General features: G+C 46.3%; 2 protein-coding genes across 2 annotated transcripts in view; both read right to left on the bottom strand.

The window, feature by feature from the left end:
* Window positions 1-3,200, bottom strand: part of LOC140376519 (uncharacterized) — a 37,234-nt gene extending 34,034 nt beyond the window's left edge. Inside the window, exons 1-3 of the mRNA XM_072462013.1 lie at window positions 2,921-3,200; window positions 1,753-1,960; window positions 533-756 (exon numbers count right to left, since the gene is read on the bottom strand). Of these exons, the coding sequence (XP_072318114.1) occupies window positions 533-756; window positions 1,753-1,960; window positions 2,921-3,055 (567 nt within the window). The 5' untranslated portion in view covers window positions 3,056-3,200. The remainder of the gene's footprint in view (window positions 1-532; window positions 757-1,752; window positions 1,961-2,920) is intronic.
* Window positions 3,201-4,224: 1,024 nt separating this feature from the next.
* The window catches only part of exoc3l2b (exocyst complex component 3-like 2b), a 37,691-nt gene continuing 23,610 nt past the window's right edge, over window positions 4,225-18,305 (bottom strand). The window contains exons 5-16 of the mRNA XM_072461999.1: window positions 16,215-16,459; window positions 15,571-15,846; window positions 15,289-15,407; window positions 14,266-14,362; window positions 12,777-12,887; window positions 12,473-12,573; window positions 12,254-12,370; window positions 10,169-10,304; window positions 7,314-7,436; window positions 6,586-6,741; window positions 6,297-6,418; window positions 4,225-5,504 (exon numbers count right to left, since the gene is read on the bottom strand). Coding sequence (XP_072318100.1) covers window positions 5,213-5,504; window positions 6,297-6,418; window positions 6,586-6,741; window positions 7,314-7,436; window positions 10,169-10,304; window positions 12,254-12,370; window positions 12,473-12,573; window positions 12,777-12,887; window positions 14,266-14,362; window positions 15,289-15,407; window positions 15,571-15,846; window positions 16,215-16,459 — 1,895 coding nt within the window. The 3' untranslated portion in view covers window positions 4,225-5,212. The remainder of the gene's footprint in view (window positions 5,505-6,296; window positions 6,419-6,585; window positions 6,742-7,313; window positions 7,437-10,168; window positions 10,305-12,253; window positions 12,371-12,472; window positions 12,574-12,776; window positions 12,888-14,265; window positions 14,363-15,288; window positions 15,408-15,570; window positions 15,847-16,214; window positions 16,460-18,305) is intronic.

Genomic DNA, 18,305 nt, shown 5'->3' with positions numbered 1-18,305 from the left:
CGAGTGTGACGAGTGTGGCGAGTGTGGCGAGACGAGTGTGGCGAGTGTGGCGAGACGAGTGTGGCGAGTGTGACGAGTGTGGCGAGACGAGTGTGGTGAGTGTGACGAGTGTGGCGAGTGTGGCGAGTGTGGCGAGTGTGACGAGTGTGGCGAGTGTGACGAGTGTGACGAGTGTGGCGAGTGTGACGAGTGTGGCGAGTGTGGCGAGACGAGTGTGGCGAGTGTGACGAGTGTGGCGAGACGAGTGTGGCGAGTGTGACGAGTGTGACGAGTGTGGCGAGTGTGACGAGTGTGGCGAGTGTGGCGAGACGAGTGTGGCGAGTGTGACGAGTGTGGCGAGACGAGTGTGGCGAGTGTGACGAGTGTGGCGAGTGAACCCAGAGCAAACCTTTTAAGCTAAAATTCTGTTTCATATTGCGGCCAGCGACGTTATGAGCAACACGACTTTGCTAAAACATCTTAAATCGTTTATTCATCAGCAGACATATCCCTCACATACTTCCCCTGATCAGGCGTAGGTCATGTACGTCACCTGCTTTAACTCGCCCGCCGCAGGAAGTGATGTCAGCAGTGATGTCACGGCGTCCTCGTCCGAGTCCTGTTCCACCATCGGCAGGAACTGGACCTGGCTCTGCTCTGCCATTGGCTGGCCGATGATGTAGACGGGCCCCGTGATTGGCCCCCGAGCGGCGTTCAGCAGCGAGATGGTGACGGGCGATTGGCCGAGAGCGGCGGCATCTGAGGAGGCGGAGTCCTCTGGAAACACACGTTTATTTGTACAACACAATTACAAATACAAGAATATACAAGTACCTCACAATACGACGCCTTAAACCAGAGTTAATATTAGAGCTGCAACTATGAAATACCGTATTTTCCATACTATAAGTTGCACCAGCCAAAAAATGCATAATAGAGAAGAAAAAACATATATAAGTCGCACTGGAGTATGAAATGCAGTTGCAAGTGTGAAAATAACAAATAATATCACATATAAGTTGCTCCGGAGTATAAGTATATAACTATGAATATAAGTATAAGTCGCACCCCGACCAAAACTATGAAAAAAGGTGCGACTTATAGTCCGAAAAATACGGTAACTGACTGAGAAAAATACTCTCTGTAGTGTTTGTCTGGCCTAAATAGACTAAAACAAACGCGAAAAGATCTTTATGAACAAAAAAAACAAGTAAATTATATCTGATTTTCATCAATAACACACTATTCATAAATATTCTCAGTCTAGAAGCCTCAGTCACATATTTACACCTTTATTAGGCTCAAAATGTGTTTAAAACGTCTCTGTTTTGACATTTAAATGAGGGTTTGTTTCAGTTCTACTTCGTCAGATTCAGAACACAGTTGTCACTAACGAGCTGCAGTCTCAGGTTTATGCAAATGACGTCATCTCCACGTGAGCTTCAGCTTCATCAGTGAAAAACAGGGCAACATAAATAAAATAAATAAAATATTAAACCAACCCCCAAACAACAAAAATGAAGGATTCAACCATCGTTTTGTCGTTTAATCGTGACGCGGCGTAAAATCGTGACGCAACGCAAACATCTTACACCGTGACGTCCCTTTTTTTTTTAGCTGTGAACTACATTATAACCACTGCAATAAACTATATTAACTGAATTTGTGTTGTTTAAAAGTCTCCCGACGCACACGTATGGATGCGCTTGTCGTCCGTCGCGTTTCGTTGCCGTAGCGATGTTCTGCGTACAGTGGTAGAGGATAACTTCTCACCCGTGCCGTTCTTCTCGCCCGGGCCGTTCTTCTTGGCGTTCTTCCTCGCCGCCGAGCTCGTCCTCTCTTTAGTCGCCGATCTGGCGTTTTTCCCCGTCGCTTTCGGGACCGTTTTGCATCGGTTTTCCTCGAGCAGCAGCCGAGCGACGGCGCAGAGTTTACGCAGCGCTTCCCTCAGCGCAGCCTCCAGGACCGTCTGCAAACACGACTGAGCACAAAGAGGATAAGTTTATTGATTAATCGCAGCTAATCGCTTATCTAAATAATTATTCCAACTGAGAAATTGAGCCACAACAGCCTGAAAATGACACGGGAAATGTGTAAATTCAGTGTATTTGATGAAATTATCGTTAGTGGCAGAAAAAGAAAAAATACGTAATTATGTTCCAAGTCTGAATAGGGGAAAAGAGGGTGGCAATTTCAGTTATATTTGTTGGAGAATAAATTTGTAAAAAGTGCTGTCCAATGAAGAAATCAACAACGTGTGATGCGAGTTATTTTCAAAACAACAAACAATATCTTATTTCAATAATTATCTCATATCAACAACGCTATATTCTTCCTCAGGGGGTGGGGTTAGGTCAGTGGGACACACAAAGGGAGGGGAATAATAATACAATTATTATTGTATTATTACTCCCCTCCCTTTATTATTTTATGCCCTAATTCACATCTCAATCTGATGCATTTTGTGTCATTCTAAAGCTAGATATTCTCTATTTTGGCTAAATAAACCATATATCCCCCTCTTTTCTGGGGGCGGGTCTCAAAGTGGTCAAAAACTTGGAAAACTGTGACATTTAAATGGTTTTGGAAACATTTGTGGGTCAAGGGGACGTCTGGTCACCCTAAATGTTCAGAAGACTTTCATCATGTGTGTCTTTAGTTTTAAGATCAACACAAATTATATGTCTGCAAAATTGTATCTTGTATTTTAGAGCAGCAAAATAAATTCCCTCTCGGACTGATTTTATTTGAATTTTTAAACACTTGAAGTTTGTGATTGTTTTTGGCCTGAACTTTATCGACGCCGAAGCAGGAAGTGACGTCAGTAATGCTCTTATAGCCGCTGCAGATCTTTTATTTTGACATTTAACCGTCATTTTCCGCCGTCGGCGCGTTAGTTCTGTTAGTTTCGCTTTGATTTCACACCGTTCTTTCCCCTGACCTTGTCCTCCGCGCGTGAGGCCGGCGCGTCCCGCAGAAACGCCGACACAGAGCCCTCCACGGCGGCCGAGAGGATGAGCTCCGCCTGGGACCGAAAAGTGTCCACGGCGCTGCGGGCTCCGGGCCGCGGCTCCATGTCACTGTGTGAGGCCGGGCAGGAGCGCGCTGGGGCCGGGTAGAGGCAGCGGAGAGACCCGGGGCGCGGAGCTCCGGAGTCGGGGAGGAATGAGGAAAGTTTGGACGGGAAAAGATGAGGATGGTTCTGTGCTGCGGAGGTCGAGATGGCCGCGGTGTTTACATCCGGGTCACGCCGCGGAAACAGAAAACAGTGGCCTCTAGTGGTGATTCTTATTAATGGAAAAAACAAGACAACATGGCGTATTATTATTATTATTTTAATTGTATTTATTATATTATTATTATTAATTATTGTATTATTATTTGTATTATTATTATATTTGTATTATTATTATTGTATTATTATTATAATTTTGTTATTATTTTCAATATTATTATCTAATTATTATTATAATTTTACTATTATTATTTTCATTATGATTATCTATTTATCTTTATTATTTTTAATTGTATTATTATTTTTAATTTTATTATTAATATTATTATCATTAACGTCCTGTTTTGTTCATGGACAATGCCGGGGACAATGGCAATAAAACGTTTCCGGTTCTGATTCCAAGTCCATTTGTGTGTAATTTGTTTTTGTTTTGTTTGTTTGTATGTATTTATTTATGTTATTTTATTACATATTTTACTTGTGCTTGTTTTGGTCTCTGTGCATTATTTTGGAGACTTTATGTTGGTAAAATGTGCTTTACAAAGAAAGTTGGATTGGATTGGAATCAGTTCAGGTTCCACATTGTTCAAAAGTTTGGCTTTAACTTTTGTTTCTATGGATTCATAATGATTTAGTGAAACAAATGTGTTCTGTCAAATTCTGATTTCATGTCATTTTATCCATAAATGTAGCACGAGATTATGATTATCTGTGTATCAACAATCTGCACCTGTCACTTCTTATTTTTATTTTATTTTCATTCACTTATTCATTTGACAGGAACATGGCAGTCACACAGTTACAAAATTAAGCTTGTAGTTTTGGCCAGTACTAATTATAAACTCCTGTCCCTGTTTGGGCTTTTCTACATTTTTTACAGATATAAAATGCATTAAAATACATTTCCACCGTATAAATAAATCAGTTTAATGTACACATCTCCACAGCTCGTTCTTTAACTGCTTCTGCCTCAGAGAGAAAAGTAGAAAGAAAAAGTCTGAAGTAAAAACTGTGACAGAAGCTTTTTTATTCCGTTTGTTTTTCCAAAGAAGAAATAATAAAATACAAGTCAATCATACAATTCTGTGTATGAACATTTTACATTTAGTTCAGTCTTTTAATAAATGATTTAGTAATTCATCAGCAACTCCATATACATTTTAAAACAATAAAAATAATAAATCAGAGCAGTACCGATGATTGTGCAAAAATACAAGCCACAAAAAGTCTAATTTATCCCCTTTTGATTTTCATAAAACCAGTTCTAAGTAAAATATATTTGTAAAACGATAATACTCATGAACCCAAGTGTTTGGTCTTTGAACTCATTTAATCTACTTTTTTTCATTGCACTTTTACATAACTCTATCATAAGTTTCACTACTTTTTCCAGTCTGGTCCGTGATCGTCTCCATGGTGTGTCTCCATGGAGATGGTCTCCATGGTCTGTCTCCATGGTCTGTCTCCATGGCGATGGTCTCCATGGTCTGTCTCCATCGTCTCCTGTGACTCTTTGAACTGTGCTTTTTCACGTCTTTCTTTGTACTTTTGTTCATAAGTTCAACATAAAATATGATGAAAATAGTTTTGTTATTGGTCTCTGCTGGATATACAGTATAAGAAGGAGAAAAGCCTGAGTTTGGTCCTGGTTCAGTCCTGGTTCAGTCCTGGTTCAGTCCTGGTTTAGACCTGGTTTAGACCTGGTTTAGTCTTGGTTCAGTCCTGGTTTAGTCCTGGTTTAGTTCTGTTAGTCCTGGTTTAGTCCCGGTTCAGTCCCGGTTTAGTCCCGGTTTAGTCCTGGTTTAGTCCTGGTTTAGTCTTGGTTCAGTCCTGGTCTAGTCCTGGTTCAGTCCTGGTTTAGTCCTGGTTTAGTTCTGTTAGTCCTGGTTTAGTCCCGGTTCAGTCCCGGTTTAGTCCTGGTTTAGTCCTGGTTTACTCTTGGTTCAGTCCTGGTCTAGTCCTGGTTTAGTCCTGGTTTAGTCCTGGTTTAGTCCTGGTTCAGAGCACTTCTTCCTCTTCGTTCGTGTCTCTTCTCGTTCGTTTGGTGCGTTTCCGTTTTGGTCGTATGTTGGTGAAACAGGAAGTAGCCGTTAGCGCTAGCCGGCTCAGGCCCACGTTCACGCAGTGGAGTTCAGAGGTCACGGGGACCTCGGAGAACAGGGCCCGGTCTCGGGGCAGGTCCCACGAGTCCTGGTTTGATTCCAGGTCCTTCAGAACGCTGAGGATCTCGATGCGCTCCGTCTGACGAGTGAGACCTCTCAGGTTCAAGATGGCCGACACGTGTTTCCTCCTGAGACAAGAAACAAACAGATTAGTCCTGTTTCCACTGGTTCACTTTGTCCAGTCCTAAAGTGTGTCTCTGTCTTAAGTCTCTGGTCTGGGCCGTGTCTTGGATCCAAAGTGGCCCCTGAGAGGTTCTGGCTCCCAACGCGCTCTGGCTCTTGGGCTCCAGGTGGACTTTAGCTCAGGGGGAGGAGCTTCACAGCACAGCCAGATGATTGGACGAGAAAGAGAACGCAGACTCAGGCCAAAACAAGAGGCAAAAAGCAGATAAACACTAAAGAATCATTTGTCTCCAAAACTCTGACTCGTGCTAAAGCGCCGCGTTTCCACTGATGCTAACGACTATGTCAAGCCTTAGCAACACAGAGATAGCAAAGCACGTTAGCAACAGCCGTTTCCTGTTTATCACGCCGCATGACACTCCAAAATCTGATATTTCCAGGTCATAATGCCTATGACATTAGCATTAGCATTAGCGTGACATAAAGAGGTTCAAACGCGGCGTAGAGGCTTTGAGAGAAGTCAAAGAAATGAGGCAAAACTGTTCCTGTTCACGCTAGCTTTAGCCACGCCCCTCACACACACAAACCAGGAAGTACTAAACGTCTTTTTGTGAATCGCTCAGATCAACCTCAGGAGTAAAAAGAGTCGTTCAGGAGGATTTAGATTATATTCATGAAGAAAACATGAGTTATGTTTGAGTGACGTCTCACGATGTGGAGCAGGAATCACAGACCACATGAACCTAGTTTAGTCCTGGTTTAGTCCTGGTTTAGTCTTAGTTTAGTCCCAGTTTTACCTGACGTCCGGGTACCCTCGGGCCAGGACTGCCACCTCCATCTGGATGGAGGGCAGGTCCTCGAGGTCGATGATCTCAGAGAGGTGAGAGAGCGCCCCCTCCAGCCACCGGCAGGGAGAGTCCTGCAGCACAAGAGGAGACCGGGTTTAGACTGGGTTTAGCCCGGGTTTAGACCAGGTTGAGAAGGGGTTAAGACCGGGTTTAGACCGGGTAAAGAACGGGTTGAGACCGGGTTTAGACCGGGTTTAGACAGGGTTTAGACCGGCTTTAAGGACATGGAGAGTGTTACCAGCTGTGTGAAGAGCTCGCTCATGGCCGTCCCCTCGTCTCGCAGCCTTTGGGACGTCCTGCGTCTCATTTTGGCCGAGGTGCAGATGAGTCGTCCTCTCATGACGGAGCGTAAGTACTCTGTGAGCACACGACGGTGAACCTCCGACACCAGCGCCTGGACACAACAACACATAAATAATAAATAATACATAAATAATAATACATAAATAATAAATAATACATAAATAATAATACATAAATAATAATACATGAATAATAATACATGAATAATAATACCTAAATAATCAATAAATAATAAATTGATAATTAATAATTAATGAATAAATAAATAATAAAAAATGAATAATTAAATAAATTAAAGAAAACACAAAACATTGAAAATAAAGTAGAATAAAAATAAAAAAATAATAAAATAAATAAATGAAAAAAACAAAACAAATGAAATAAATTTAAAAAGAAAAGAAAAGAAAAGTAAAAAGTAAAAAATAAAGATAATAAAAATAAATAAATACAATAAAAATAATAAATACATAAAATAAATAAAATACAGAGAAGAAGAAGTGAAAACACATGAAGCTCCATCAGAATGTGCTCGTTCTGCTTTTCAAACACACAAACTCAGGTCAGGAAGAGCCCGGGCTCATGAGGGACGTTTTGAGCCCGTGTCATGGACTGAAGACGTGTCCCGTGCAGCTCGTGTGTTGTAAGACGTGTCCCGTGTTGTACCTGATAGGGCGGGTTGTCCATCCTCTTGTATTTCTTGAAGTGTTCCTTGATGATGCTCTGGATCTCTTCAAACGGCTCCGTGTTACTGAGCCACTTCTTCTTCACCAGACGCTCGTACAGCGGCTGTGAAAGAAAAAGGTTCAGGGCTTTCAAAACTTTACTTTTACACAGTTCATATTTGACTTCAGGAGTACACTGTGAAGTACAAAAGTACTTTAGACTTTAGTGTGTGCTCAGATTCCAGATTGATGTTCCAGAGTGTTGTTTTAGCTTTGCTCGACACAGTAAACATCCATTTGAACCGTCAAGCTTTATTTAAAGAGAAAACACAAACGCCTGGAGCCGCGCCAGAGTCAACCATTCAGGGTCAAAGGTCAAGTGTTTAAGTGACGAAGAGGGTCAGAAAGCAGGATTTAAACTGGACTAAACCAGGTCTGAACCAGGACTAAATCAGGACTAAACCAGGACTAAACAAGATCTAAACCAGGACTAAGCCAGGACTAAGCCAGGACTAAGCCAGGACTAAACCAGGACTAAACCAGGACTAAACCAGATCTAACCCAGATCTAACCCAGGACTAAACCAGGACTAAACCAGGACTAAACCAGGACTAAACCAGGACTAAACCAGGACTAAACCAGGACTAAACAAGATCTAAACCAGGACTAAGCCAGGACTAAGCCAGGACTAAACCAGGACTAAACTAGATCTAACCGAGGACTAAACCAGGACTAAACCAGGACTAAACCAGGACTAAACAAGATCTAAACCAGGACTAAGCCAGGACTAAGCCAGGACTAAACCAGGACTAAACCAGATCTAACCCAGGACTAAACCAGGACTAAACAGGACTAAACCTGGACTACTCCAGGTCTTGACACAGAGCTGACACTAGAGTTGAGAAACTGAACCCAGAAGGAGATGGATTTCAGGTCAAACTAAAATATGAAGTTTCACAACAGAAATATCGTTTGGCTCCAACTCGACCTCTGCCGTTTGTCAAGAGAAGATAAGAAATAAAACACTTCATTCATTATAATTTCACAACTTCTGAGTTCACTGCACTTTATGAACTGTGATACTAGTGAACTAAACCTGGGCTAAACCTGGACTAAACCTGGACTAAACCAGGACTAAACCTGGACTAAACCAGGACTAAACCTGGACTAGACCTGGACTAAACCAGGACTAAACCTGGACTAGACCTGGACTAAACCTGGACTAGACCTGGACTAAACCAGGACTAAACCTGGACTAAACCAGGACTAAACCTGGACTAGACCAGGACTAAACCAGGACTAAAACTGGACTAAACCAGGACTAAACCTGGGCTAAACCTGGACTAAACCTGGACTAAACCAGGACTAAACCAGGACTAAACCTGGACTAAACCAGGACTAAACCTGGACTAGACCTGGACTAAACCAGGACTAAACCTGGACTAGACCTGGACTAAACCAGGACTAAACCTGGACTAGACCTGGACTAAACCTGGACTAAACCTGGACTAAACCAGGACTAAACCTGGACTAAACCAGGACTAAACCTGGACTAGACCAGGACTAAACCAGGACTAAACCTGGACTAAACCAGGACTAAACCTGGGCTAAACCTGGACTAAACCAGGACTAAACCTGGACTAAACCAGGACTAAACCTGGACTAAACCTGGACTAGACCTGGACTAAACCTGGACTAGACCTGGACTAAACCTGGACTAAACCTGGACTAAACTTGGACTAGACCTGGACTAAACTTGGACTAAACTTGGACTAAACCTGGACTAAACCAGGACTAAACCTGGACTAGACCAGGACTAAACCAGGACTAAACCTGGACTAAACCTGGACTAAACCAGGACTAAACCTGGACTAGACCTGAACTAAACCTGGACTAGACCTGGACTAAACCAGGACAAAAACCTGGACTAAACCTGGACTAAACTTGGACTAGACCTGGACTAAACTTGGACTAAACCTGGACTAAACTTGGACAAAACTTGGACTAAACCTGGACTAAACCTGGACTAGACGCAGACTAAACCTGGACTAAACCTGGACTAAACCAGGACTAAAACTGGACTAAACCTGGACTAAACCAGGACTAAACCTGGACTAAACCTGGACTAAACCAAGACTAAACCTGGACTAGACCTGGACTAAACCTGGACTAGACCTGGACTAAACCAGGACTAAACCTGGACTAAACCTGGACTAAACCTGGACTAGACCTGGACTAAACCTGGACTAAACTTGGACTAAACTTGGACTAAACTTGGACTAAACCTGGACTAAACCTGGACTAAACCTGAACTAAACCTGGACTAAACCTGAACTAGACGGGGACTAAACCTGGACTAAACTTGGACTAAACCTGAACTAAACTTGGACTAAACCTGGACTAGACGCGGACTAAACCTGGACTAAACCTGGACTAGACGCGGACTAAACCTGGACTAAACCTGGACTAGACCTGAACTAGACCTGGACTAGACCTGGACTAGACCTGGACTAGACCTGGACTAGACCTGGACTAGACCTGAACTAGACCTCGTCTAAACCTCGACTAAACCTGGAATAGACCTGGACTAGACCTGGACTAAACCCGGTTTAAACCCGATCTAAACCTGGACTAGATCTGGACTAGACCTGGACAAGAACTGGACAAAACCTGGACTAAACCTGGACTAAACCTGGACTAAACCAGGACTAAACCCGGTCCAAGCCCGGTCTAAACCTGGACTAGACCAGGACTAGACCTGGACAAGACCTGGACTAGAACTGGACTAGAACTGAACTAAACCTGGACTAAACCAGGACTAAACCAGGACTAAACCCGGTTTAAACCCGGTCTCACCTTGATGCAGTAGTAGAGGCGCTCGGACAGGACTCGGACTCCACACTGGACGACAGAGTCCAGAGCTCGAGAGGCTCGTCTCAGAGAATCCTCACTGTGGACCGGGTCTGACTGAGCGCAGCGCTGAGCGAAGTCCCTGAACACACCACGAGAAGAGTGAGACATACTGAGGGCCCTGAACCCACCACGAGAAAAGTGAGACATACTGAGGGCCCTGAACACACCACGAGAAAAGTGAGACATACTGAGGGCCCTGAACACACCACGAGAAGAGTGAGACGTACTGAGGGCCCTGAACACACCACGAGAAGAGTGAGACATACTGAGGGCCCTGAACACACCACGAGAAGAGTGAGACGTACTGAGGGCCCTGAACACACCACGAGAAGAGTGAGACATACTGAGGGCCCTGAACACACCACGAGAAGAGTGAGACATACTGAGGGCCCTGAACACACCACGAGAAGAGTGAGACATACTGAGGGCCCTGAACACACTACGAGAAGAGTGAGACATACTGAGGGCCCTGAACACACCACGAGAAGAGTGAGACATACTGAGGGCCCTGAACACACCACGAGAAGAGTGAGACGTACTGAGGGCCCTGAACACACCACGAGAAGAGTGAGACATACTGAGGGCCCTGAACACACCACGAGAAGAGTGAGACATACTGAGGGCCCTGAACACACTACGAGAAGAGTGAGACATACTGAGGGCCCTGAACACACCACGAGAAGAGTGAGACATACTGAGGGCCCTGAACCCACCACGAGAAAAGTGAGACATACTGAGGGCCCTGAACACACCACGAGAAGAGTGAGACATACTGAGGGCCCTGAACACACCACGAGAAGAGTGAGACGTACTGAGGGCCCTGAACACACCACGAGAAAAGTGAGACGTACTGAGGGCCCTGAACACACCACGAGAAGAGTGAGACGTACTGAGGGCCCTGAACACACCACGAGAAGAGTGAGACATACTGAGGGCCCTGAACACACCACGAGAAGAGTGAGACATACTGAGGGCCCTGAACACACCACGAGAAGAGTGAGACATACTGAGGGCCCTGAACACACCACGAGAAGAGTGAGACATACTGAGGGCCCTGAACACACCACGAGAAGAGTGAGACATACTGAAGGCCCTTGAACACACCACGAGAAGAGTGAGACATACTGAAGGCCCTTGAACACACCACGAGAAGAGTGAGACATACTGAAGTCCCTGAACACACCACAAGAAGAGTGAGACATACTGAAGTCCCTGAACACACCACGAGAAGAGTGAGACATACTGAGGGCCCTGAACACACCACGAGAAGAGTGAGACATACTGAGGGCCCTGAATACACCACGAGAAGAGTGAGACATACTGAAGGCCCTTGAACACACCACGACAAGAGTGAGACATACTGAAGGCCCTTGAACACACCACGAGAAGAGTGAGACATACTGAAGTCCCTGAACACACCACAAGAAGAGTGAGACATACTGAAGTCCCTGAACACACCACGAGAAGAGTGAGACATACTGAGGGCCCTGAACACACCACGAGAAGAGTGAGACATACTGAGGGCCCTGAACACACCACAAGAAGAGTGAGACATACTGAGGGCCCTGAACACACCACGAGAAGAGTGAGACGTACTGAAGGCCCTGAACACAAAGTGCTGCCGCTCTCGTTGAGCACAGGACGTTCAGTTCACGGGTCATAGGACGTCAGCGTGACCAGGTTTGGATTTAATGACATCCTTCATTTGTTTAGCACTTTCAGAGTTCCTTTTGCAATCAGACAATGAACATACAAAGCTCGTCTGTGTTTGGTGCCGGCCCTCACTTTGCGCCCCTTGCCTCTACCTGTGGTATTACACATCCTAAAAAGACCTTTGTAAGCTTTAGCCCATTGCCGGTAATTAAGAACCCTGAAAATAATTCTGACACACAGAGAGGGCATCTGAATCAAAAGGAGGGCATTTGACACACAAGTCTAAACCAGGTCTAAACCTGGTCCAAACCCGGTCCAAAGCCGGTCTAAACCCGGTCTAAACCCGGTCTAAACCTGGTCTAAAGGCGGTCTCACCTGAAGGCGGGGCAGCAGTTGACCTGAGCGATGGTCTTGGACACGTATCCGTCCTCGTTGTCTCCGTACATTCCGCTCTGCAAACCCTCGTGAAACAGCTCCACTTTACGCTGGAAACTACAAGAGACAAAACCAGGTCTGAACTACGTCTGGACCAGATTTGGACCAGGTCTGGACCAGGTCAGGACCAGGTCTGGTTTCAATCTAGAAGATCTTTACCTGTAGAAAAAGTCTGCGAGTCCGTTCAAACTGCACTGAGCGACTCTGGAGCCCAAACTCTGGTTCACTGACACAGAACGATCCAAGTCCACCTGAAGTCTCTGAGAGCACAGGAAACAGGTTAGTCCTGGTTTTGTCCCGGTTTATTCCTGGTTTAGTCCCGGTTTGGTCCTGGTTTGGTCCTGGTTTGGTCCTGGTTCAGTCCTCGTTTAGTCCTGGTTTTGTCCCGGTTTATTCCTGGTTTAGTCCCGGTTTGGTCCTGATTTAGTCCTGGTTCAGTTCTGGTTTAGTCCTGGTTTAGTACCTTGATTACAGTGTTTGTCAGGGGTAAAGTGTATTCTTCGATGTGTAAAGTTTCCATCCACCGTTTCTCCTCGTCCTCCAGGACCTGGACCAGCTCCGACGTCACTATGGCCTGGACCAAACACACAAACCACTTTTACACAAACCACTTTTACACAAACCACTTTTACAAACACAACTTTTATGCAAACCACTTTTACACAAACCACTTTTACACAAACCACTTTTACAAACACAACTTTTATGCAAACCACTTTTACACAAACCACTTTTACACAAACCACTTTTACAAACACAACTTTTACACAAACCACTTTTACAAACACAACTTTTACACAAACCACTTTTACAAACACAACTTTTATGCAAACCACTTTTACACAAACCACTTTTACACAAACCACTTTTACAAACACAACTTTTATGCAAATTACTTTTACACAAACATCTGGTTGTGCCTGAGCAATTAAATGAGTAATAATAATAAAAAAAAACTACTTAAGAAAACTACAACACTGACCATTACAACAGCTCACATCTGCCACAATAAGAGCCAGTTACACCCGCAAGCGACAATGAAGGGCCATTACCCCCTAAACCTGTTTGGTACATTCACCTCAAATGTGACCACAGACTTACACTAACTGTCCAAAACATGTGTCCACTGTGATTCAATAAGCAAACAGCCCCTCCTCCTATTGGACAAACAGCTCCTCCTGCTATTGGACAAACAGCTCCTCCTCCTATTGGACAAACAGCCCGTCCACCTATTGGACAGACAGCTCCTCCTCCTATTGGACAAACAGCCTCTCCTCCTATTGGACAACAGCTCCTCCTTCTATTGGACAAACAGCTCCACCTCCTATTGGATAGACAGCTCCTCCTCCTATTGGATAGACAGCTCCTCCTCCTATTGGACAGACAGCTCCTCCTCCTATTGGACAGACAGCTCCTCCTCATATTGGACATACAGTTCCTCCTTCTATTGGACAAACAGCTCCTTGTCCTTTTGGACAAACAGCTCCTCCTCCTATTGGACAAACAGCTCCTCCTCCTATTGGACAGACAGCTCCTCCTCATATTGGACAAAGCTCCTCCTCCTATTGGACAAACAGCTCCTCCTCCTATTGGACAAACAGCTCCTCCTCCTATTGGACAAACAGCTCCCCCTGCTGGATAACTGATGCAGGTGTTGTTAAAACCTGAGCTTCTCGTTTCTGAAACAGCCATGTGAAAAGACGAATCCCGTGGTCATGGATGTGTTGGAGAAGGGTCAGATCACTGGCATCGAGCAGAGAAACGAATCTACTCCAGATCTGAGGGTGTTTGGGACGAGCTGGAGGCGGCTTTGTGCAGGAAATGTCTGTAACACGGGACGGAACCTTATGTGTGCTGTAATCAAAGCTAAAAAGAGCTGCATGTTTTTTTTTGACAGGAAGTGCATAACGTCCACACATTTTCCCACAAATGTCTTTCCCAAATGTTCTTACCCGCATAGAGTTGAGGCAGTCGAGCTCCAGTCGCTCCAGAGTGTCTGAGGGAAGCAAAGGATCGAGGTCTGAGCAGGAGAACGGACCCAACACATCCCTGAAACACAAGGACAACAATGACACACAAGGACAACAATGACACACAAGGACAGCAATGACACACAAGAACAGCAATGACACACAAGGACAACAATGACACACAAGAACAGCAATGACACACAAGGACAACAATGACACACAAGGACAACAATGACACACACAACAATGACACACAAGGACAGCAATGACACACAAGGACAGCAATGACACACAAGAACAGCAATGACACACAAGGACAACAATGACACACAAGAACAGCAATGACACACAAGGACAACAATGACACACAAGGACAACAATGACACACAAGGACAGCAATGACACACAAGGACAGCAATGACACACAAGGACAGCAATGACACACAAGAACAGCAATGACACACAAGGACAGCAATGACACACAAGAACAGCAATGACACACAAGAACAACAATGACCCACAAGGACAACAATGACACACAAGGACAGCAATGACACACAAGGACAACAATGACACACAAGGACAACAATGACACACAAGGACAACAATGACACACACAACAATGACACACAAGGACAACAATGACACACAAGGACAACAATGACACACACAACAATGACACACAAGGACAACAATGACACACAAGGACAACAATGACACACAAGGACAACAATGACACACACAACAATGACACACAAGGACAGCAATGACACACAAGGACAACAATGACACACAAGGACAACAATGACACACAAGGACAGCAATGACACACAAGGACAACAATGACACACAAGGACAACAATAATGAGAGGCTTTTTGTAGCAGCAGTAGCAGTAGCAGTAGCAGTAGCAGTAGCAGTAGCAGTAGCAGTAGCAGTAGCAGTAGCAGTAGCAGTAGTAGTAGTAGTAGTAGTAGTAGTAGTAGTAGTAGTAGTGCTTGTCTTACCTGTTGTAGATGTTGTAGACCCAGTCCAGCACAGAGTAGATGTCTGTGATCTGGAGCTGGTTCTCTGTGATGGAGCGCAGTCTTTTTGTCACTGCCATGTGGTAGCTCTGTGCATACACCTGAGGGCAGAGGTCACACAGAGGTCAGGCAAGGGTCAGAAAGAGATAGGACTAGACTTGGATTTGTTGCCAGAGACTTGAGACTTGTGACCTCTGCACTTTCCTATTGTGGTCATAGTTAGGGTTTTGGGAGTCATATCAGAAGTATCAGAAGGGTGAACACCTGAAAGGGTTGGTACTCCGGAGGGTAGATGGACACTACGTTCCTTTTGGCGGCGCTCAGATCCTCCACGACTCTGGTCCGGATCTGGTCCAAGAACCGGTCCAAAAACCCAACAGAGAACTGCGTCTTCACAGGGAGCGAGGAGTCGGCCATTTCCCCAACCGCCTCGACCCAACGCTGCCTGAGTCTGCGAGGGCGTGGCCCCGCGGACGAGACCCAGACCTCAGTCTGAGAGCTGAGGAAGTCCTGGTCCACCTGCTCCTCCTGCTGAAGAACCTGGAGAGAGAGGGCGGAGACAGGTGAGACAGGTGGAGACAGGTGAGACAGGTGGAGACAGGTGAGACATGTGCAGACAGGTGAGACAGGTGGAGACAGGTGAAGACAGGTGCAGACAGATGAGACAGGTGGAGACAGGTGAGACAAGTGAAGACAGGTGCAGACAGGTGAGACAGGTGGAGACAGGTGAGACAAGTGAGACAGGTGGAGACAGGTGAGACAGGTGGAGACAGGTGAGACATGTGCAGAGAGGTGAGACAGGTGAAGACAGGTGAGACAGGTGCAGACAGGTGGAGACGAGTGAGACAGGTGGAGACAGGTGAGACAGGCGAGACATGTGCAGACAGGTGCAGACAGGTGCCCCTCACCTGCACCACCAGTCCCAGGTTGGGTCCGGCGGTCGGGGACCGGAGCGACTCTCGGACCACAGACCAAAGCTCCTTCTGCAGCTCCTCGTACAGAAGCTCCACGTCTTTCGCTCGTCGCCGGCCGTTGTCGCGTCCTGATTCGTCGCTTTGATCACATGACGCCATCACTTCCTGCTCCAGCTCCAGAATGTGGGCGTCGGCCAAAAGCAGGTCGCGTTTCTTCACCAACTGCAAGATCTCCAGAACTGAAGAGAGAGACAGGTTTAAAAGAGGTTTAAAAGAGGTTTAAAACTGGACTAAAACTGGACCAAAACTGGACCAAAACTGGACTAAACCTGGACAAAAACAAAAAAGCTAAGGTTGTTTTCACCCTTAAGTGAGCAATATATCAACATTTTGAGAATATTGTATTGATGATATGCAAAATTTGAATATCGAGTTTGTCGTTTATAGCAAAAAATGCTTTAAAAACAAGGGGGAAAAGTTGGTCATGTTTCTGCACTTTTGTGATTAATTTGACGGACATTTTACACCCGATAACACTTTTAAAGACATTTAACACATTGACATAATATCGTCTGAGTATCGCTATCGGGAAACACCTCAAACATTTTTAAGATTTACATTTTTGTCAATTTCGTCCAGCTCTAGTTCAAACAACAGCTGCATAATTGTCTCTGGTGCGCTGCGTATTTGAGCACAAAACACGTTCACGGGGTTTTAATCTCACGGAGAGAACGTTGAATGAAGCGCGCAAGACAAACCTAAACATGGATTTCAGAAGGATGAGAAATTTACTTTTTCTTTACACCTTTGTTGACACTAGTTCGATTAGTACAAAGTCCTCTCCCCGTCTTTTCCCATTGAATAGAACTAATAGAACACCGAGCGCTCTATCATGTGTTAAGACCTCCTGAAACTGGACTAAACCTGGACTGAACCAAGACAAAACCTGGTCTAAACAAAAGCTAAAGCCGGAAATCTCACTCCGCACCAGGGAAACCTACAACATCTAAAAAAGAAAAGAAGTGATGAAAATATCAGTCTGTGGAGTTTGTTCAGCTGAGAGCGGAGACACCTGAGAGTCTTCGCAGCTCGTTATTGTGTGACTTAAGACCCCGGTCCAGTCCAAAACCAGCACAGGCCCGGGTCCAGGGCAAGGCCAAGGCCCAGGTCCAGGTCCAGGTCCAGGCCTAGGTCCAGGCCAAGGCCAAGGCCCAGGTCCAGGTCCAGGTCCAGGCCTAGGTCCAGGCCAAGGCCAAGGCCCAGGTCCAGGTCCAAGTCCAGGTCCAGGTCCAGGTCCAGGCTCAGGCTCAGGTCCAGGTCCAGGCCTAGGTCCAGGCCAAGGCCCAGGTCCAGGTCCAGGTCCAAGTCCAGGCTCAGGTCCAGGTCCAGGTCCAGGTCCAGGTCCAGGCTCAGGTCCAGGTCCAGGCCTAGGTCCAGGCTCAGGTCCAGGTCCAGGTCCAGGCCCAGGTCCAGGTCCAGGTCCAGGTCCAGGTCCAGGTCCAGGTCCAGGCCTAGGTCCAGGCTCAGGTCCAGGTCCAGGCCCAGGTCCGGGCCCAGGCCCAGGTCCAGGCCCGGGTCCAGGCCCCGGTCCAGGCCCAGTCCAAAACCAGCACAAGTACAGGTCCAGGCCCAGGTCCAGGTCAAGGCCAAGGCCCAGGTCCAGGTCCAAGTCCAGGTCCAGGTCCAGGTCCAGGCTCAGGTCCAGGTCCAGGTCCAGGTCCAGGCCTAGGTCCAGGCCAAGGCCCAGGTCCAGGTCCAGGTCCAAGTCCAGGCTCAGGTCCAGGTCCAGGTCCAGGTCCAGGTCCAGGCTCAGGTCCAGGTCCAGGCCTAGGTCCAGGCTCAGGTCCAGGTCCAGGTCCAGGCCCAGGTCCAGGTCCAGGTCCAGGTCCAGGTCCAGGTCCAGGTCCAGGCCTAGGTCCAGGCTCAGGTCCAGGTCCAGGTCCAGGCTCAGGTCCAGGTCCAGGCCTAGGTCCAGGCTCAGGTCCAGGTCCAGGTCCAGGCCCAGGTCCAGGTCCAGGTCCAGGTCCAGGTCCAGGTCCAGGTCCAGGTCCAGGCCTAGGTCCAGGCTCAGGTCCAGGTCCAGGT

The sequence above is a fragment of the Eucyclogobius newberryi genome, unplaced genomic scaffold, assembly GCF_026437365.1.
Source record: "Eucyclogobius newberryi isolate DKJ021-1_F unplaced genomic scaffold, fEucNew1.0.hap1 SCAF_10, whole genome shotgun sequence".
Taxonomy (NCBI): Eukaryota; Metazoa; Chordata; class Actinopteri; order Gobiiformes; family Gobiidae; genus Eucyclogobius; species Eucyclogobius newberryi.
The sequence above is the reverse complement of the archived record's forward strand: the minus strand, read 5'-3'. Positions and strand labels throughout refer to the sequence as shown.